Source organism: Euphorbia lathyris, chromosome 4 (genome assembly GCF_963576675.1).
Source record: "Euphorbia lathyris chromosome 4, ddEupLath1.1, whole genome shotgun sequence".
Lineage (NCBI taxonomy): Eukaryota > Viridiplantae > Streptophyta > Magnoliopsida > Malpighiales > Euphorbiaceae > Euphorbia > Euphorbia lathyris.
The window spans coordinates 3,984,296-4,006,568 of NC_088913.1; the positions used below are offsets into that span (position 1 = coordinate 3,984,296).

The 22,273-nt window shown below is 36.3% G+C and overlaps 1 protein-coding gene across 2 annotated transcripts; it reads left to right on the plus strand.

The window, feature by feature from the left end:
- The first annotated feature begins 1,846 nt into the window (after positions 1 to 1,846).
- On the plus strand, positions 1,847 to 15,308 carry LOC136226983 (protein SIEL). Of its 2 annotated transcripts, XM_066015700.1 has the most exons (8): positions 1,847 to 2,540; positions 2,675 to 2,755; positions 9,235 to 9,468; positions 9,771 to 9,962; positions 10,324 to 10,464; positions 10,645 to 10,734; positions 11,864 to 12,405; positions 12,929 to 15,308. In XM_066015700.1, exons 1-8 carry the CDS (start codon positions 1,947 to 1,949, stop codon positions 13,848 to 13,850), a joined length of 2,796 nt encoding a protein of 931 aa, XP_065871772.1. In that variant the 5' UTR covers positions 1,847 to 1,946; the 3' UTR covers positions 13,851 to 15,308. The 2 variants fall into 2 exon arrangements, with proteins under 2 accessions (XP_065871772.1, XP_065871773.1); XM_066015701.1 differs by lacking the exon at positions 9,771 to 9,962.
- Positions 15,309 to 22,273: the final 6,965 nt, after the last annotated feature.

The following is a 22,273-nucleotide window of genomic DNA, read 5'->3' on the forward strand; positions in this document are numbered from 1 at the left end:
TGTTTTTTTTTAAAAAAAAAACCGCGTCCACATCACATCCCATAAAACCCTCTACCGGGCGCTGCCACCGCGTCACACATCGAGGAGCTGCACTTCACAGGATGGCGCGATAACATTGCATTTACTGTAATCCCTATCCTCGTAGCATACCAAACGTGCCCTTTATTCAAAAAAAGAAAAAGAAACAGAGAAAAGAAAGTACCTATCTATATTTACAAAGCCTTCCCTTTAGCCTCTAATAGGCAATCCGACCTCACCTCTAGATTGCTGACTTTCCGGAGTTTCAACCAAGATAAAAACCTCACGGATTGCAACGACTTCAACAACAATTTGTTCATATGATCCCTCGAGTGGCCCACGTGAGACATAAGTACACAAACCAACTGAGTTTTTGAGCAGAAAACCATACGAGCAATAGCGGTTTTCTGTAAAAAAAAACTTGCGTCCACATTGTAGGTCATAAAACCATCTACCGCCATCGCATCACACATCGAGGAGCTGCACTCCGTAGGATGGTGCAATAACATTGCATTTATCGTAATCTCTATCCTCATAGCATACCAAATTCCTCTTTCATTAAAAAAAAACTTATTGATATTTTCAAAGTCTTCCTTTTACTTACCCTCCAAAACGGGTTCTTATATTAAACACTCGGTCTTCTATGTCACTTGGAGGACCCCAATTCATATTTGGATACGTATATAGTGATTCTACATAATAATTAAAATAGGCCTAATACACAAATAACCCCCTAAACTTGTCCAAATGTTGCAACTTCCCCCCTCAACTTTCAATTGTAACAACGCACCCCTTAAACTTGTTCAATTGTAAAACAAAACCCCAAGTTGAGAATTTTTTTACCCCGTACTTGAAGCAACAGTAAAAGCGTTTCCCCGGATTCGAATCACGCCAAAGATCTGATTATCACACTTCACGAGCGTCGGAGATTTTTCATTTTACGCGTTTCTTCAATTGCAGTCCATGTCAGCAATTTAGGGTTATATTTTATAATTGGACAAGTTTAAGGGGTAAATTGTTACAATTAGACAAGTCGAGGGGTAAATTGTTACAATTGAAAGTTGGAGGGGACAATTGCAACATTTGAACAAGTTTATGGGGTTATTTGTGTATTAAGCCATTAAAATAATGCAGCTTCTTATAATAATTAGGCTTATCTTGTCCAAATTATTCATTTTACCCATCCAACTCATCGAATGTCCTATTTACCCCATTAACTCCATAAAAATGGTATTTTCACCCCCTAAACTTATCCAAATTTGTCATTTTACTAATTTTCAACTCATCGAATATCATATTTACCCCATTAACTCCATAAAAGTGGTATTTCTCACCACTTATGATCCTATTTACCCTCTTAACTTTATAAAAATGGTATTTCTTATCCCTTTATATTAGTCAAAAAAGTTGAAAAGAGAAAAAACGAATAAAAAATACAAATAACAAGAACATTAATATAAACAAGTTAAATACATTATATGTAGGGATGATGTATATATATATATATCAAAATAGGTCTATGATTTTTGGGAAAGTATCAATTTAGGTTCCACTTACAAAATAACATAAATATAGATTTAACGTTTAAAAAAGTTATCAATTTAGGCTTCGATAATGGATTGTAAAGGGTGAAAAATACCATTTTTATGGAGTTAAGGGGGTAAATAGAATATTCTATGAGTTGAAGGGATAAATGTATAAGTTGAGGGGTGGAAAATACTACTTTTATGGAGTTAAAGGGGTAAATAAGATATTGGACGAGTTGATGGGTGAACAAGTATTAGGCCTAATAATATGAGTTCATACGTGTCAAACTAGGTGCCAGAGTTCATCAGTTTGAAATGAGAACTGGATGCTTCTAACGGTGTACAAAACAGCATCCAACTTCATCTCTAACCCCGAGCTGTCAAACAGAAGCTGACTCTTCAATGTTGCAGCAGGAGTTGTGGAGCTCGTGGGAACAGTCCCTTAACGCCGATAAGCCTCTCTCTCTGCAATCCTTAGTTTCCATTAGATCTCTCATTGTTAATCCTCACACTTCCAATTCCACAGTCTGTTCAATCCTTGAAACCCTAACTCGCTTTCTCAACCAAACCACTGATCCGCTAACTCGTCACCACACTGTCAAGCTACTCACTGACCTCGCCTCATGCCATCCTCTGATATTCCACTCTGTACCACTAGCTACTGAGTCAATCGCCGACGGGGATCCAAACATAATTACCGAGCTGGATGATAGCCTATTCGTATCGATGTGTTTTGGTGCCTCGGTTTCCGAACGGCTGCGGCTTCTTAGGAACGCCGAGAAATTAGGTGTTCAGCCGTGTGTCTTGTTGACTGTGTTTTTGGGGTTCACTAAAGATCCTTATCCTTATGTCAGGAAAGAGGCGTTGGATGGATTGGTTGGCCTGTGCAGGTATGGAGTCTTTCAGGATAGGAGTCTGATTGAAGGATGCTATTACCGTGGTGTTGAGCTTCTAAAAGATGCGGAAGATTGTGTACGTTCTGCTGCAGTTCGCCTGGTGAGACTATGTTTACATATTTTTTATTTTTTTCTTAGGTCATTCTTTTTTGTGGAGTTATTTACTTCTTGAAGAGTAAATTTATGAGAGCTTTTGTATCTTTGCGACATTATCTGCTGTTTATGGTAATCCAGGTTAGTGAATTGGGTCAAATTATTATAGCTACCAGTGAAGAGGAAGATAAAAGAGATTGGTCGAATACTGTGTTCATCCAGGTACTCTTTGCCACATTATCTATGCTACTAGATTTTTCTTTTCTTCTCCTATCTGATTTCTTGTGCTGTGATAAATTAGCATCCATCACCTATGTAGGAATTCTCTTTGTCTACTATTTTTTAGAGGGTTAAGTATCACATTTTCCCTTAAAACGTTTAATCCAAAATCAATTTTACCTTAAACAAATTTAAGGCTTAATTTTTCCCATCATCTTTCAAAGTTGGAAAAATCAACCCTAAATTAACAGGCAAACCATGTCAGCATTAATAGAATTATTTATTTTCCAGCAGGACTCTTTCACTCACTTTAGAAGACACGTTAGTCTCTTCTCAAAATCACAACAAAAGTCCTAGCTATTCCAAACTCAGTAGCGTAATATTTTGCTAGGGTAGATGATCTATTTTTAAAGATCATCCCTTCCTTCACTGTTTCTGTAGATTGGTCCGTCTTCCAAGTCTTTTGTTGTTAAAAAATTTGGATTAAAATTGGGAAAGAGATGTGTTTACGTTTACAGTATACATGAACTTGCTGAAAATGAAATTAAGGATTTTGGATATGAAAATAGAAAAAGATTTCCTGCATCTGATGTGGCATTTTTATTAAATGAATGTTTTCAAGAAAATGGCACTTCAAATGATGACAAATTACGACTAACAAATTATCAGTCAACTTAGTTTGATTGTTAATTTAGGGTTGATTTGATCCAACTTTAAGAATGAAAGAGAAAATTAAGGCTTAAATTTGTATAAGGGAAAAATTGATCCTGGAGTAGAAGTTTGAGGGAGAACTCAATACTCAACCCATTTTCTAGACGTTCTCTGTCAGGCATACAGATAGAATTCAGGAGATTTAGGAAGAATAGAGATCAGAATTATAGAAAATAGACAGAAATTAGAAGAGAGAATAGTCGGAAGAGAGAAGGAAGTGAAGATTAATATTTTTCATTGATAATTACCCAGTACAGATGCATGACCTAAATAGGATAAGGATTAGTACGGTGACTCAGCATAGTACAGTGACTCAGCATGGCCAGTACTATTGTACCTTTACATTCCTTAGCTGGAATAACAATCTCCTAACAAACTAGAAAAGGACAAGGGAAATACCATAATTAAAACAGCAAGGGTAACAAATAGATAACCAATAACAGATTTAACTAACTCATAAAATAATATCATTTTTAGTCCTTCTACTTTTTATGTCTACGCTGATACGTGACAATTCCCCCTCCTTGAGCACATTCTTGTCCCCAAGAATGAAAAAATTCTGGAAATTGTTGAGCGATGAAAGTAGAATCTTCCCAAGTAGAATCCAATTGAGACAACCCGGACCAGTGAATGAGTAGTTGCGGCACCATCACATCTTTGATGATGGCATTGCGTGTGTTCAAAACTCGAGCTGGTAGTACAGCAGCAGGACCATCCTCTAGGGGAGGAAGAGTAGTTAAGGCAGGGGTGAGAGGGTCGGGTTTTCGCTTGAGGAGGGAAACATGAAAAACCGGGTGAGCTTTGCAAGAAGGAGGCAGCTGGAGTCGGTATGCCACTTTGCCCACTCTAGCTAAGACCTGGAATGGGCCATAGAATTTTGCAGAGAGCTTTTGAGAAGAGCGTAGAGCAATGGTAGCTTGACGGTAAGGCTGAAGTTTGAGGAAGACCCAATCCCCTGGTTGAAAAGTCCTGTCAGACCTATGACGATCAGCAAACTGTTTCATGCGGTTCTGTGCCTGGGCGAGGCAAGTTTTAAGAGCTTGATTCATGCGTTCACGTTCCAACAAAAAACCATCCACTGCTGCAACATTAGAGGTGATGCAGGGTAATACAGGTAAGGTAGGAGTCATACCGTACAAAGCTTGAAAAGGAGGCATTTTAATTGCACTATGGTATGTGCAATTGTACCAGTATTCTGCAAGGGACAGCCATTTAGCCCAATGCTTAGGGGTGAGGAAACACATGCTGCGAAGGTAGCCTTCAAGGCATTGATTCAACCGTTCAGTTTGGCCGTCCGTTTGGGGGTGGTATGCGCTGCTAAAGAGCAGTTTGGTGCCCATGAGCTTCATGAGTTCACGCCAAAATGTACCTGTGAAGATCCTGTCCCTGTCAGTAACAATTGTATTAGGCATCCCATGGAGCTTAAACACTTGATTGAGGAAAGCCTTAGCCACCGTAGCAGCCGAAAATGGATGTGTGAGTGGAATGAAGTGCCCTGTTTTAGTAAACCTGTCCACCACAAGCAAAATAGAGTCATAGTGGTTTGACCTAGGAAGACCTTCAATAAAGTCCATTGCTATGTCTGTCCAGGCAGACTTAGGAATAGGAAGCGGTTGAAGGAGGCCAGGATAGGGGGCTAAATCCGCCTTACACCGTTGACAAGTATCACATTGAGAGACCCATTTAGTGACTGAAATGGCCATGTGTGGCCAGTAGAAACTTTGTTGGAGTTTGGAGAGGGTTCCTTTAATGCCTGAGTGTCCCCCAATAGGCGAGTCATGGCATACGGTGATGAGCTTACTACGAAGGTCAGTTGAACTACCAATGCACAGGCGCTGCTTGTATTTGAGGAGACCCTTGTCTAATGTGAAATGAGTGCTTGATGTGGACTGAATTGAAAGCTGTTGAAGAAGAGCAGTGGCATAGGAGTCTTGGTAATAGGAAGCTTGAATGTCGTCTAACCAAGACGGAACTGCCACAGATATGGCTAAAAGTTCAGGATGTAGAACTGTTTGGTCCTCAAACTGTCTGGATAGGGCGTCAGCCACACGGTTCTCAGAACCCTTCTTATATTGAATTGTGTATTCCAAACCTAACAGTTTGGAAATACCCTTGTGTTGCAGGGAGGTGTGAAGCCGCTGCTCCAGTAGATGCTTTATACTCTCCTGGTCAGTCTTAATCACAAACTTAGAGTGCTCCAAATATGGTCTCCAAGTTGTCACCGCATGTAGGAGGGCTAGGAATTCCCTTTCGTAGGCAGACAATTTTTGGTTACGGGGGCATAGGCCTTTGGAAAGGTAACAAAGAGGCCGCTGATTCTGCATTAGTACTGCACCCATCCCTACACCACTAGCATCACACTCAATTGTGAAAGGAACAGAGAAATCGGGAAGCGCTAAGACCGGGGCCTGTGACATGAGGCTTTTTAGTTGAGTGAAGGCTGTTGTTGCTGCAGCGTTCCAATGGAACTGGTCCTTCTTCAATAAGTCATGCAGTGGACGACAAATGATTCCATACCCTTGAACAAACTGCCTGTAGTAGCCCGTGAGGCCTAGAAACCCTCTAAGGCCCTTGAGAGTGGTTGGAAGTGGCCAATGGAGCATTGCAGCCACCTTGACAGGGTCAGTAGCCACCCCGTCTGCTGAAATGATATGTCCTAAATAGGAGATATGATCAACCCCAAATTCACACTTAGAGGCCTTAAGGAACAATTGGTGCTGAGTGAGGATATCACAAACAATTTGCAGGTGGTCTAAATGGGAATCCAGGTTAGGACTATAAATGAGAATATCGTCAAAGAACACTAGGATGAATTTGCGTAGGTAGGGCTTAAAAATGGAGTTCATGAGGGATTGGAATGAGGCTGGTGCGTTGGTAAGCCCAAAGGGCATAACTAGGAACTCATAGTGGCCGGAATGAGTCCTAAATGCTGTTTTGTAAATGTCTGCCTCTGTCATGCGAATCTGGTAGTAACCTGCACGTAAATCAAGCTTAGAAAATTTTGTGGCACCATGGAGTTCATCAATGAGCTCCTGAATGATGGGTATAGGAAATTTGTCTTTAATGGTGGCCTTGTTAAGCTCTCTGAAGTCCACACAGAATCTCCATGATCCGTCCTTCTTTTTAACCAACAGCACTGGTGAGGCATAAGGGCTAGTACTGGCTCGAATGAGGCCTCCTTCCAACATTTCTTCCACCAACCTTTCTATCTCGTTTTTTTGGTGATGAGAGTAACGGTAAGGTCTGAGATTTACTGGCTCTGAGTTTTGTTTTAAGGGTATAGAGTGATCATGGGTGCGTGTAGGTGGTAAGGTTGTAGGCTGTTGAAATAAGTGGTTGTTTTGTGATAGGAGTAGTTGTATGGGGTCTGTTGGTGTAGGATCAATTGAGGTTGTGGTGTTTAGGTTAGGAGTCTCTGCTGGTGTGTGCATGATCATGAGGAATAACTTACTAGTAACCCCTTTCCACCCCTTGGACACTAGCTTGTTCACAGACTTAATTGTCATAAGCTTCAGGCTTATTTCATCACTGACCCCTTTTAATTCGATCTGCCTTCCATCCTTGCAAACTAACAGCCTATTTTTATCAAAGTCAAAAGTGACGGGAGTGTGTCCCCTCATCCAATCCGAGCCTAAAATAATATCATAATCACCCAACTCTATAACCCTCAAGGTAAAAGTAAATCTGTTGTTCTGCATTGACCAGTTGCAGTCATTGCATTTAGAGGTGACAGTTAGCTGTCTGCCATCAGCTACAGTCACAGCTACAGGTTTTATTGCCACTAGGGGTAACTTTGCCTCTTTAGCTACTTTAGTATCCACAAAACTGTGGGTACTCCCACTATCAATCAAGATCATTATAGGTCTTTTATTTAGGGTACCTTTTAGTTTAAGGGTGGTGTTGGTGAGCCCTCCATCCAGAGCATTCAAGGAAACCAGCATTTGCTCCACCTCATCTGCTGCTTCTTCTGTAATTTCCTCTGTGTCCAACCCTAACTCAGCCTCTTCAGCATTTGCATCCTCGTCTGCAGAAATGGCTAAAAGTTTCTTTGTGGTGCACTGGTGCCCAGGGAAATATCTCTCCCCACATTTCCAGCAAGCCCCCGGAACTCTCTTAGTAATAGGGAAGGTATTTGGCTTGAGGTCTTGTGGCTTAGGATAGGATGTGTTCTGGGTTGATACAGGAGGCTTAGTAGTGATAGTGGAAGGCTGCCAAGGTTTTTGAGAAAGAGGTGAACGAAAGGTCGGTTTTGGTTTAACCATCTCTAACATTTCTCTTAGATAGGTTTCTTGGTACTTAGCTTGCTTTATCGCTCCATAAACTTCCTTGGGTTCATGAGTTCTGACTGCTGCACGAATCTCGGGTTTGAGCCCAGCTATGAAGCTCTTAGTGTAGTATGCTTCAGTGAGTTCAGGATGCTCCTTCTCCATCTTCAACTTAACTTCCTCAAACTGGTCCTGGTAGGCAGCCACAGAAGAAAGTTGTCTCAGCTGTGACAGTTGCTCCACCACTTCAGTGATTTCTGTTTCCTGGAATCTTTTTCCCACTTCATCAATGAACACTGACCAACTAGCCCCTGGATGTATTGGAATCCAGTTCTTAAACCATTTCTCAGCCTTACCTTGCATAAACAGTCCTGCTAACTCTACCTTCTTCTCTTCTGCCACATCAAACAACTGGAAGTATTTAGAGCATTTGCTTATCCATATTTCAACCTCCATACCATTGAAGGAAGGAAGCTCACATTTAGGAAGTAGTTTCTGGAAATAAGGTAATTTGTGTGATGATTGTTCCCCTGTCTGGTAAGTCATAGGAATGCTTCCCAAAATGCCTTTTTCAGGAGGATATGTAATAACAGAATGAGAGGAGGGCTGTTTCAGATCTAGATTTGATTGAATGAGTTTGGTGAGTTTTTCAACCGAGTTGTGGAGCAAGTCCTCAAGGTTCTGGTGAGCAGCTATCTGTTCTTTGCGAAACTGGAACTGGGCTTGCAGTCTGTCTAAATGCTCAGCAGTTGCCTCAGATCTAGAGTGAAACTGTGTGGTGAGTTCTTGAAGTTTTTGTTCTAGGGCATCCATGGCGCGGCGGCGTTTGGCTGCTCTTGTTTTCTGGTGGGAGGTATTTATCATGCATAAAACGGCCGGAGGACGGTGTCTCTGATACCAATGTCAGGCATACAGATAGAATTCAGGAGATTTAGGAAGAATAGAGATCAGAATTATAGAAAATAGACAGAAATTAGAAGAGAGAATAGTCGGAAGAGAGAAGGAAGTGAAGATTAATATTTTTCATTGATAATTACCCAGTACAGATGCATGACCTAAATAGGATAAGGATTAGTACGGTGACTCAGCATAGTACAGTGACTCAGCATGGCCAGTACTATTGTACCTTTACATTCCTTAGCTGGAATAACAATCTCCTAACAAACTAGAAAAGGACAAGGGAAATACCATAATTAAAACAGCAAGGGTAACAAATAGATAACCAATAACAGATTTAACTAACTCATAGAATAATATCATTTTTAGTCCTTCTACTTTTTATGTCTACGCTGATATGTGACATTCTCAATCAGAAACAAATGTTTGGATGATGATTTCATCTTTTGTTCTCCTGATTTAACTTTGCCCTAGCTAGAGATCTACTTCTTTTGCTTGGAGAGATGCATTATAGTATAAATTTCAACAGTAATACGAAATAGACTATGCCATCAACCTTTTAGTCTTTATTATCATTTTCAACTTGAATATTTCTCTCTTCACTTGCAGCTTTGTTCTATGGTAAGAGATATGAGTCTTATGGTCAGGGTTGAAGCTTTTAATTCCCTTGGGAAGATAAAAATGGTATCTGAGGACATTTTGTTACAAACCCTATCTAAGAAGGTCTTGTCAATCATGAAAGAGAAGAAACCTTACCATCTACACATAGCAAAAAGGGTTGAAATTTTGGCGTCAAATGCTGCTGGAGCTTTTGTACATGGTCTGGAGGACGAATACTATGAGGTAAATTAACTTGAAGGTGCGGTGCCAGCTGTGACTATTATGTTTGGATATAGTATATCTTGGTTACAACAGCGTCTTTCCCTTTTTGGCTTGATATAATTGTTCATTCTGACCCATTTTGATTATGGATTTACAGTTTTTCTTGCAAGATTGGTCTTGTTTTCCGTGGTCAATGATGTACTTGACTCTCTTTCTCTCTCTCCACATGTGTAGAAGAGCATTTAACATAATAGGAACTAGTCTGAATGCATTTTCTATTATTTGTTTATTCTGATGATGACTTTGTTGTAATTTTCTGAAAGGTGAGACAATCTGCCTGTTACTCATTGCGTAATCTCATTATCCTTTCTGCTGAGTTTGCTGATCGGGCCTTAAACATCTTGATGGACATTCTGAATGATAATTCACTGGTTGTCAGGTTAGAAGCTCTTGATACATTGCATCTCATGGCAACCTCTGAGTATCTGAATGTGAAAGAGATACACATGCATATGGTAAGATATGATTTTTGACAATTGTTTGCAAAAATGATCCTTAATCTACTATTTAGTGCACTGAGGGAGGGAGGCCATAGTTTGACCATGCTGTAGTGGGAGTAGGAAATCAAATGGCCACTGCAACTATCTACGTATGTGTCTGGTTGTGAATTGACATTACAATGTTGTATTGTGGTTTGACTTTATAATGATTATGCTGTTGATCGGTAGAAATATGAACTAACTGGATTCTGCAACGAATCATAATCAGTTTTTGTGTTTAGTTTTAATCTATATAAGAACCATTGCTTTGTTGGATTTCTTTGTACTTATTTTCTCATGGATAGTCACCAAATAATAGCTTTGCTATATTTTGTAGTTCGTTGGCAGTTTAGTTGACAATCACGTTCTGATAAGGTCTTCTGCTAGAAAAATTTTCAAATTAGCGAGGCTTCCGTATTTGGAATTCTTTAGACTATGTGTTGATGGTCTACTTGAAAATTTGGAGAAGTATCCTCAGGTATGCAGTTTCTGATCATAGTTCTCTATTTGACATTCTGGATTTCAGATCCTCCCCCTCAGCACATTGGGGATAAAGGAACCTTCTGATGTATCCTTCAAAAATTTATTCAATACATTTTGGAATATGAAATTATTTTTTATTTTCTTTAACTTGTTCAAAAGTTCTCTTTGCTTCTAGGATGAAGTTGATATCTTCTCTGTTTTGTTTCATATGGGCCGAAGCCATGGAAACTTTGCAGCCAATATTATTGATGAAGTTTCACAAGAGGTTAGTGTGGTTTTTATAGTGATATTCATATTGAATAGTGCCCCAGTAAGATTTCTATAGTACATAGTATTTTCTAGATTGATTTTCTCACAAGAGTGGAAAAAATCTCTCATTTGAAACAAATTCATTCAGGCCTTCCAATTATGGTCTTCATAAACACCTGATGGTGGCCCTAAGTCATGTTTCCATGATGAAAAGAAATTTTTTTAGATGGATGAGTAATAGAACAGATCCAATTAAGTGTCATCATTTAGCTTTTCATTGGTTTATTTGGTGCTGAATAAAAGCAAGGATACGTCTGTCAAGTTGTGGAATATAGGCATCTTATCCTAATAACACTACACTGCTGCTCCTTTATATAAATAGAAATTCTAGAACATGGTTGTATGAAGTGCATATATACAGGGTTTATGATATAGGCAGTTTATTGTTTCACATGTTTTTCAACAGGTTTCTATGCCTTGAAAGGCATAATATACTTGATCAGTAAAATGCGGATGTTATGCTACTAATTATCTGTTCAAGAAGTGTGTTATCATATCTAACATGACTTGTAGTAACTTAGGTAGTAAAGAATTCTTTCCTGCATTCTTCTTACATTAGTTGTTATAGTGAAAAATGGGTTTCTTTTGCTCTCCTTGTGTTGTGATACTGCAGTCACAAATAGGTTTTGCAATAGTGTTGTTTTATTTCATTAAGGACGTTTAAAAGCTATGTTGCACGGAAACTGGCAGAGGAAACCGTTTAAAAACTGAGAGACGCCTTTCATATTTTGGGTAATTACGGAAATGTTCCCGGAAACGTTCTGTATCAGTTTCCGAGAGTTTCCGTTTCCCACATATGCCGGAAACAGTGAAAGGCTTGAAGAGTTTATGTGCATCATAGGTACACCATTTATCCCAAAAATAGGTCCCTCGAAGAACTGGAAAAATGCGATGATTTCCTATGAATAGACTTGTGAGCTCATAACACTTTGTTTCATTCATTCATTCATACTTCGACCCTTTATTTTGGCAATTTAAATCTCTGTTTTTCATATCAAAGCTAAACTGTGCTTATTATATGTATATATGGGTGTTCATCTCTTTTTGTCATATATAGATATTCATTTTGTATTTATTTCATTCAGATAGAGCCAGTCTCCGATGGAAATTTGGGCCTGGATGGTGCTAGAGTAGCTGCTTATCTTGTACTTTCCATCTCAGTGCCACTCTCATGTGATAAGGCAGGTCAAAGTATTCCACCTAGATTATTCTCTTATGCGGTTATATTACTAGGACGGATCTCTTCTGCTCTGGGTGACATTATGGACCAAAATACCCTTTTGGCATATTTAATTCAGTGCAGTAGATCCTCTTCTCCCCATCGCCGCTTGGAAGTTGATGGGGAAGAGTTATCTCTGCATGAAGGTTATGCTGATGTATCAACCGATGCTGGCAGAGATGGAAGTAACCATTCTGCAACACCCTTGAATCTGGCAGGGAATGAAACTTCTGAAATTCAGTCTATGATGTTATATGAATCTAGTGATGTAGGGAAATCGCAAGGGGAACGTCAGGCTGAAGAGCATAATCAGATGAAGGAATCTATGAATTGTATCCTTGCGAAGGTGAAAGATATATGGTTGTTGGTGCAGTCAAGATGCATGGATGAGGCATTGAAGATTTTGAGGTTGTAAGGCTATTTGTTTCTTTTTCTTGACCTTTCTTTATTTATTTATTTTTGGCTTAATACATCATTTGCCCCCTGAACTTGTCCAAAAAGCTTGATTGGCCCTTTGAACTTTCAAAGTGTCTTGATAGCTCACTGAACTTGCACAAAATGTTCAGTTAGCTCCTTGAACTTGCATAAAATGTCATCAATTGATCACTCGGTTGCAAAAAAATAAGTTAAATACGGAAGATGTAATGCACCCGTCTTAAAAAAAAGTAAAACAACCAAGGTCGGGGTATGCGGGTCTATTATGTATTAACATTCTAAGACGCGTGCAATACATCATCCGCATTTAACTTACTTTTTTGCAACTGAGTTATCAATTGATTACATGTTACGCAAGTTGAGGGGGCTATCGGGACACTTTGAAAGTTCAGGGTCCAATCAAGTTTTTTGGACAAGTTCAGGGGGGCAATGACGTATTAAGCCTTTATTTTTTTTATATGTCCTGTATGGATGTTAGCAATACTTTGTCGTGCAGGGTTTGCGAGGAAGAATTGGAAATGTTATCTTCTTCTTCATCACCTGAATCATTTAGTGCATTGGCATTTACTAAAGAGTACCTCAAGGTGATTAAACTGCTTGCTAAGATATGGGGGCAGATCGTGTGGAAAGTCCGGACACGTAAAACTGGAGAATTGGAGTTTCTCTTCCAGAAATTAGAAAGGACACTCAGAAAGATAAGGTGTCAATTCATAAGGTTTTCTAAAGAAGAGGAGTTATACGTGTTAGAGCTTTCGCTTGTGGCACACATATTAAGGTTGTGGAAAGTAGAATATTGCTGCTGCTACTTTGCCACTTTGAAAAAGCTGTCTACTACAATTGCACACATTGAATTTGTTCACGAGGAAACATCTACCGAAGTTTCCAATTTCTTAATGGAAGTTAAGAAAACACTGCAGGAGGCGGCGGCTAACTATTCAGTAGGAGGCAGTCATTTCATAAAGTTGGTAAATGACTATGCCCTGAAGGAATTCAGGATGATGAGAGGGGAACTGATGAGGCATATTTATGCAGCACTGGATGTTCTTGATAACGATTCTGAACACCCTATTCCTTTTATCTCCGGACTACCTGTGGCTATACCTTTAGAGATCACCTTGCATAATGTTTTGAGTGAGACTAGGTTGTGGCTGAGGATGGCAATGAATGAAGAAGAGTTGATTCAATTTGTCTTTCTAGATAACGTAAACATCCTCGGAGGAGCTTACGATGATGCCATGAAATTTAACTTCGTTGCACCCTTTTACCAAACAAAAGCAGCTTCTTCTATCACATTAACTGTTAGTATAGGAATGGAATGTATGTTTGAGGACATTCATTTACATCGAAGAAGCTATGGAGGTCCTAATCGGCCATTAGTGTATCTTTGTCCTGACATTCAAGTTTATCTTTGTGCATGATTTAGAGCTGATCCGAGGACATATGACCCGTCGCAGGCTGTTCCGTGGGTGGTTATTTGGCGAGTTGAGGTCCCCGAACGTATAAGGTATTTCTGTTGGCCTTTTGCCCATGAGTGCATTCTTTCTAATGTTAATAGGGTGAATCGGCACCTGAGTACAATCAATCTTTGTGGCAATTGCTCTTCCCTGGGAATGTCCCTGCATATTGTTCGGGATTGTAGTGACGAAAGCAAGTCTGGAGTGCTATTGTTCTGGTTCCAGCTCTGCGCAGTTTTTTTTTCCTCATGCTCATGCGGTGTGGTTAGATACCAACTTACAAACTAATGACAGCTGGTGTGGCGTTTCTTGGCCTATTGTCTTTTGTACGGTGATATGGTGGTGTTGGCGATGGAGGAATGTGCGATCACTTGGCTCGGGAAATAGTTTCAATGGTACTGCCCTTTTACCAAACAAAAGCAGTTTCTTCAATCACATTGACTTTTATGTTAGTATAGGAATGAAATATGGGGTTAAATATACCGTTGGTCACTGAATCTACATGGTTGTCTCAAAATGGTCACTCAACTTCAATTTGTCTCAATAAAATCATTCAACTTTGAGTTTTGTCTCAATTAGGTCACTCCGGCAATTTCAGTGGTTAAAATTGATCGAAATGATGCCATGACTGACACGCGAGCATAAGTTAACTCAGAACCGAAACGACACGTGACATCCATATATGCGCTACGTGCCAATTATTTTTATGAAAAAAACAAAAGTTTAGTTTCGACCATATATTTAAGTTGACTCATGCTGATGTGTTACTCATGACGTCATTCCGATCCATTTTAATCATCGAAATCGCTGGAGTGATCTAGTTGAGACAAAACTCAAAGTTGAGTGATTTTATTGAAACAAATTGAAGTTGAATGACCATTTTGAGACAACCATGTAAGTTCAGTAACTAACGGCACATTTAACCCATGAAATATATGTTTGAGGACATACATTTTACATGGAAGAAGCGATGGAGGTCGTAATCGCCTATTAGTGTATCTTTGTCCTGAGATACAAGTTTATCTCTCTGCATGATCTAGAGCTGACTGGTTTTATTAGTGTTGTAAACTATTAACCAAAACCCAGATCATCTTCTGTGGTCTTTTGGTAAGTAATTTATTAGTTACTCAACTTTTACCAAAAATATTGTTTATATGTATTACTAATAATATTTGTTAGTAAGTTATGTCTTATTCAACAATTATTAGAGAAATTTAAGGGTGTGTATCGGTTCGGTTTAAACCGAATATCGAGCCGAGCCGATTGAATTTGTTTTTTTTTTTTACATTTTGGTTTGGTGTTGGTTTTATTTTTTTTTTTGTGCATTCGGTTCGACAAAAAATGTAAAAAAACTGAATCGTAATGAATTACTAATATTCTATATTATTTTATATATATACATATATATATTTGAATTTACAATTTTAATTATTTTTATTGTTGTTGAGATAATAAGGTAATATATTTTAAAAGTATTTTAATTTTTTTAATTGTTGGGGTAAATTTAATGATGAAATATAGTGATTTTTATTTAATTTATTAATTAAATTCGGTTTGTTTGGTTTAAAATCGAATCGAACTAAATATTTTGGTTTTATATCGGTATTTGATTTTTCTGGCTCAGTTTAGTTTAGAAAGCCATATATTTGAAAACTGACCGATTAACCGTGAAATGATTGATCCAATCCCAATCAAATGGTCAAATGGTTTGGTTGATTTGTCTTCAGACATTCAATTTAATAAAAGCCTAATGTTTCTTCAGTCTTTCAGTCTTTTTAATGTGTCTAAATTGATTATTTTATCTCTTAAATTCATCGAATGCCTTATTTATATGAAAAATTGTATTTCTTATACTTTAATTTGTTCAAATTGGTTATTTTACTTTTCTCAATTTATCGAATGTCCTATTTACTCTCTTAATTCCATAAAAGTGGTATTTTTCACCTTTATGATTATATTTACCTCTTTAATTCCATACAAAATAGTATTTTTTTTTATCTTTTATAGTGTAAAAGTAATAGGACTTATTTAAATAAGTTTTAAAACATATATTTTTAATATCAATTTTTTATTTTATTTTAATTTGATAATTATTTTGATTATTCATGTTTTTATTATAATAATATTGTATTACAATAATTAGATAATCAAAATTTAACTAGAAAAAAAAAAGTTTTTTTTAAAAAAAAAATTTGCGCAATGCGCTTACATTATAAAGAAGAAAGAAAAATCCCCACCAGACAAGCTCTCAACCACTAGGCTAAGAGCTTCACCACACTGGGAAAAAAAAAGTTGAAAAGAGAAAGAATGAATAAAAGATACAGATAACAAGAACATTAATATAAACAAGTTAAAGACATTATATGTAGGGATAAGGTATCAAAATATGCCTATGATTTTTGGGAAGTATCAATTTAGGTTTCACGTACAAAATAGTACCAATATAGGTTTAATGTTTAAAAAATATATCAATTTAGTCATCGATAACGAATTATAAGGGGTGAGAAATACTATTTTTATGGAGTTAAGAGGGTAAATAGGACATTCTATAAATTGGAGGAGAGGGGTAAATGGACAAGTTGAAAGGGTGAGAAATATCACTTTTATAGAGTAAATAGGCCATTCAATGAATCGAGGGGATAAAATGATTAATTTGGACAAATTAAAAGAGTGGGTGCATTGGACCTTTAATAGATAAATAAATTTTCTATAATGGGGATTCAAACCCTAGGCTACTTTATCCATTTGTCTTGTCAATAATAAAAATAATATTAATTAATAATAGGGTTAATTTTAAATAAATTCATGTTGTTTCATATTTTTGTAAATTGATATTTGTTTTTTTTTTGTTACAAACCGAAGAATGTGGTTTGTAAAATTTTCATTTTTAATTCACTTTGTCAAATTTGACTGTTAACGATCTTAAAATGAATTTTTTCAAGAATTAAAATTGTTTAGTATCATATTTACTATAAAACCACATTTCTAATTTTTCAAAATAATCATTTTTGGAGTTTTCTCTCTCTAAATATTAATTTTCTCTCTCATAAAAACACAACACCTAAATAACCCAAATTCTAAAAAGTTGAAGAATTAAAGTTGCTCAAAATATCATTTAATTCTTAAACAATTTCATCTTAAGGTCGTTATAAACCAAATTTGGCAAAATCAACAAAAATAAAATTTTTGTAAACCACATTGTTCGGTTTGTAATAAAAAAACCCCATATGTATCGATCTGCAAAAACGTAAAACCAAATGGTATTTATTTGAAATTAATCTTTAATAATAACTGTGTATGATATGGCTTGATATTATAGCGGACTTGATTATATAGTAACTTTACTTTATTTTTTCTACCATTGGATGAACTTACTTTGTCAAAGTTCATCACCATCCAATGGTGGAAAAAACAAAGTAAACATAGCCTAATCCTGAATTATAATATATATAATCTATTTATTATATTTTATTTGTATGTTAATATTAATAATTTTAATTCTTTAGTTTTTTTAAACCAATTTTAATTGTTTAGTTAACAAAGTTATATTTTTATATTTTTTAAATTTATATATATTGAATTTTGTTAGATTTTTAATTTGTAATATTGAATTTATAAAATTTATATATAATTACAATATAATGAATTGATATTAAAAGAATATTATTATTAGCATTTTTTTTTATTAATATTGTTAATATTTTTACTATTTAGATGTCAAATGCGAATAAAACTATTATATTTAATGTATTTTTTTTTGTAGGCTTAATCCATTATTTCCCCTCAACTTGTCCAAAATGATTGATTGGCCACCTGAACTTTCAAAGTATCTCGATAGCCCCCTGAACTTGCATAAAATATTCAGTTAGCCCCCTGAACTTGCGTAAAATGTAATCAATTAATCATTCGGTTGTAAAAAAGTAAGTCAAATACGGAAGATATGTTACATGTGCCTTAGAATGCTATTACATACTTCAAAAAATAGATTAAAATATGTTAAAAAGAATTTCTTACTTATTTAACTATAAAATATTTCATTCTCTAATATAATAATCGCATATCCCGATCTTGGTCGTTTTACTTTTTAAGATCCGTGCAATATATCTTCTGTATTTAACTTACTTTTTTTTTACAACCGAGTGATTAATTGATTACATTTTATACAAGTTCAGGGGGCTATCGAGACACTTTGAAAATTCAGGGGACCAATCAACCATTTTAGACAAGTTCAGGGCAAATGATGTATTAAGCCTTTTTTGTACCTAGTTGAATTTCAGTTGGACCCTCATTAAACTTAGATTTGTTTATCCATTACAACACATATTACTAAACTAGTCACTTTTATTTTGAATTTTCCCAAAATACACCTATTTTGTTCAAACAATCAACTCCGGACAAAAGTGTGATAACAACCCAAATTATTCTTGAATAAGGAATAAGGGAAAATAAATAGAAATAATGGCAATTAATAGCCATTAAAGGGGAATAAAGACTTGACTGTTCAAATACCTCAACTCTGAGGGTTTCAATGCTAAATGCTGGAATTAATGGAGAATTGATAGCAATTAAAGATGAGTAATGACACAACTCTTCACCTGTTTCCCCATTAATGCTGAAGGTTACAGAAACCTATATAAATACCCCAGCTTCCTAGGATCAAAGGTACACTTACTGATTCTCTACTTTTGTGCTTACAGTTTATTCTCAGAAATATTACTGACTTTGGCATCGGAGTGTCCCCGGCCGATCCCAACGGTGCCTCACAGGGACGTGCTCCGATCAAGGATTTTTTCCCGAGTTATCAAAGTGTTACGCAAAGCAACTGCAGATTCCTCTCAATGCGATAACACTTGCGATAATTACTACGATTTTCGATGGATTTTTGCACCAAATTCAATGGAATCAGTATCATTGCATCTAATAATTTGAAATCACAACATGCTTAGGATTTAAGGTTTGTAGGGTTTACGAGTTTAGAGTTTAAGATTTAGTTTTTTTATATAATTTGAAACTTGTTTAAGATGTATTTACATAATTGAATGTCTTAGAAATACTCTTACTTAAGCATCTCGATAGTTTCTCAGTCATAAAAAAACCTTACGCAATGAAAGCAACTCCAGGGGAAATTCATACCAGAAAACAATTGAGTAAAGGAGTACCTTCGTAGTATCATACAACTACGAAGGGATTGCCAGAACTGTAAAGACAATTGTCTTCGCAGTTTAATCATTTGTTTCACAGTTGCTTCAACCGCAAAATATTGGGAAATAGTTTTATTTTTTTGTTTTCCTTATACTAAATGTTTTTTTTTTTGTAATGTAAAAGTGTCTAGTTTAGTAAAATATATTGTATTGAGTCTAAAAATGTAAACAAGTCTTTAGACTAGTTTCGTAATTAACCCTCTAATAAGTGGCTCCTACTTAGGCATACCAAATTAAATATGCATAGCAAATTAAATATTCCTTTGGAATCACGACTTCTTGAATTCAATTAGACCTCGGTATGGACCGGGTTGGGCCGGGCCTGTCGTGCTTTTAATGAAACCTGACAAGCCCAAGCCCAACCCAAGCCCACACTAATTAGAGTCGGGCTTGAGTTCGGACGGGTTCGGACCTAAAGAGGAATCCCAAGCCCGCCTGTCCAAGCCCATATCCATATTAAAAAAATTTCAATTAAAATGAAATACCAACTTTTTTTAATAAAAAATAATAAACATAATAGTTAATAAGTCTTAGAAAATTATAATAAACTAATAGTTAAATTCAAAATAAAATTACAGTATTTAGTATTAGGAGAAGATGGATTTGAGAGTATATATATGAGAGTAAATAAATATTATATATAATTTATAAATATATATATATAGAGAACGGGACGGGCTGAGCCAGGCCCGCTGGACATTTATATAGTCCAAACCCACCCATTTCCTAAGCGGGTTTATTCAGGTTTGGACCGGACCGGGCCTGACACCAATTTTATGTGTCCATCCCGGCTAAATGGGCATGGGCTCGGGCCGGGCGGACAGACTCATCGGCCCATAAAGGGCGGCCCGGTCGCATTACGCGTCCTCACCGAGCGAGGATCCGGGGAGGGGTCCCACCACATGGGTGTACTGGGGGCAAGTCTTCCCCTGCCAATTTATTTGGCCAGAGGCCGTTCCTAAGATTCGAACCCGTAACCTCTTGGTCACACGACAATAACGTTTACCGTTGTGCCAAGACTCATCAGCCCATACCGAGGTCTAAATTCAATATCATTTCCTTCTTTCTCCCGATTAGACGAAATCTTGATGATCTTCTCCATCTAATAAATGGAGACCCAGTACAACTAGAATTTTTTTTTATTTTTTATTTTTTTTATTACTGCATTAACTATAAACCAATTTCTCTTTTATTGGGGATTATTAAATACACTCATAATTATAAGCTTCATTATCATTACCACACCCATTAACGATTCGACATTTCATATTAACGAAATCTATATCACGTCAACAAAATCACCTCGTAATTTCGTGTATTTATAAATAGATGATTGCTATTCTTCTTATTGCAAAAAAGAATTTACATATTTGCTAATAAAACCCTTGTGATTTTACTAATTTTCAGATAATGGATTATGATTTATTTTTTTTCAAAGTAAGGACTGATGTTTTCAACTTTAACAAAATAAGGAATTTTTCGATTGATACTATTAAAATCACATTGACGATTTCAAAAATGACATATTTTAAGAACTACTAATATTCTAAGCAACTTTAATTCTTCAACTTTTTTATTTTGAGATTATTTAGATGATGTTTGGTAAAGAAAGAGAAAGTTAATGTTTAAAGCGAGAAAGTTTCAAAAAAGATGATTTTCATAGCAAATATGACATTGAACAACTTTAATTCTTGAAAATTTTCATTTTCAGGTCGTTAAAGATGATTTTAATAGCATTAATCCAAAATGTCATTGTTTTATTAAAAGTGTGAAACATCAATCCTCGTTTTGACAAAAAAGTAAACCATAGTCTTTTATCTGAAAATTAGTGAAACCATATGTGTTTTATTTGAAATTTACCAAAAAAAAAATTAACTAGCCCCTTCATCTTTACTATCATACCTCACTAGTTTACTATTCAACATTTCATATTAACGAAATCAACGTCATGTCAACAAAATCAACATGTAATATTAAAAAAAAAAAAACTAAAACGGTTAGTCGAATTTCTTATTTTGCTATAGATGTAAAACGCAATGAAACTTCATTCGACTTCCCATTATTAATTCAACTCTAATATAAAGAGTGAAAAACACAACGAAACTTCGACTTCACATTATCAATTAATATAAAGAAAAATTTAGTATATTCTGAAGGGTCAATTTTACATCAGCCTGTGTAATTTTTTCCGTATATATACACTTTATTATTTGATCAGTATAGAATCAATTTTTCCATATCACTGCAAAAAAAAAATTCAAAATTGAGCTATAAATTTGGACTACAAAAGTAAAATTAATAGTTTTGAACAAACTTAAGGAAACTTAATGATCTAATAGTAATTGAATGGGCTGAACGCTTGGGCTGAACATTAGGCTTGAATCCAACATTTAGGCCAAGCCTATGAAGGAACGCATTCGGATGTTGGAATAGATGGATAAAGCTTCGGTTAGGAGCCATCTCAAAGGACACGTGGATCAAGTCGCTCTGGATTCCAAAGGCACGCTCTGCAATTCATATTTAGCACGGAACGTAAAGATAGAATTCGAAGACCAATCAAACGTTGCCATTTATTATCTATAAATAGCTTGTGAATCAGAGCTAGATGTACGTAATTACTCTCTCTTTTCAATTCAATTGCTTTTAAGGTACATAACTGACTTTAGCATCGAAAAAGATTCGCTAAAACTCTGACTCCCTTTCTGACTTTTGTTGTCTTTTCAGATCATCGAAGATGGAAGAGAATCACATTTCAGAAAGGAAGACATCCCTTACCCTTCTCATACATTAATCAAGTTGCATTTTCTAAGGGTATTGCTATATACCGCACCTAAATTCCCTATCACCGCCCCCATTGAACAATTTTGCCCTTGCCATAAAAATTTTATCAAAATTGAGAAAAAAAAAATTTGAGAGAAAATTTAAAATTTAGCCTAAACGGATGCGGCATACCATCCGACCGCCATGGATCGGATGGTATGCGGCATCCGTTCCCGCCATGGTGGGAACGGATGCGGCATCCGTTTCCGCCATGGGTCGGGTAGTATGACGCATCCGTTTAGGCCAAATTTTGAAATATACAAAATCGTAAAATTTTTAGTGACGAAAAATACTAAATCATTCAATTTTTTGTGACGAAAAATTAAAAATTTTCCTATTTTTTGTGACGAAAAATGCAAAATCGTC

Coding starts and splice junctions, on each gene's coding strand:
- LOC136226983 (XM_066015700.1), top strand. CDS start 1,947: ATGTTGCAGCAGGAGTTGTGGAGCTCGTGGGAACAGTCCCTTAACGCC. Junction 2,756..9,234: donor CGAATACTGTGTTCATCCAG/GTACTCTTTGCC, acceptor CTTCACTTGCAG/CTTTGTTCTATGGTAAGAGA. Junction 10,735..11,863: donor TTGATGAAGTTTCACAAGAG/GTTAGTGTGGTT, acceptor TATTTCATTCAG/ATAGAGCCAGTCTCCGATGG.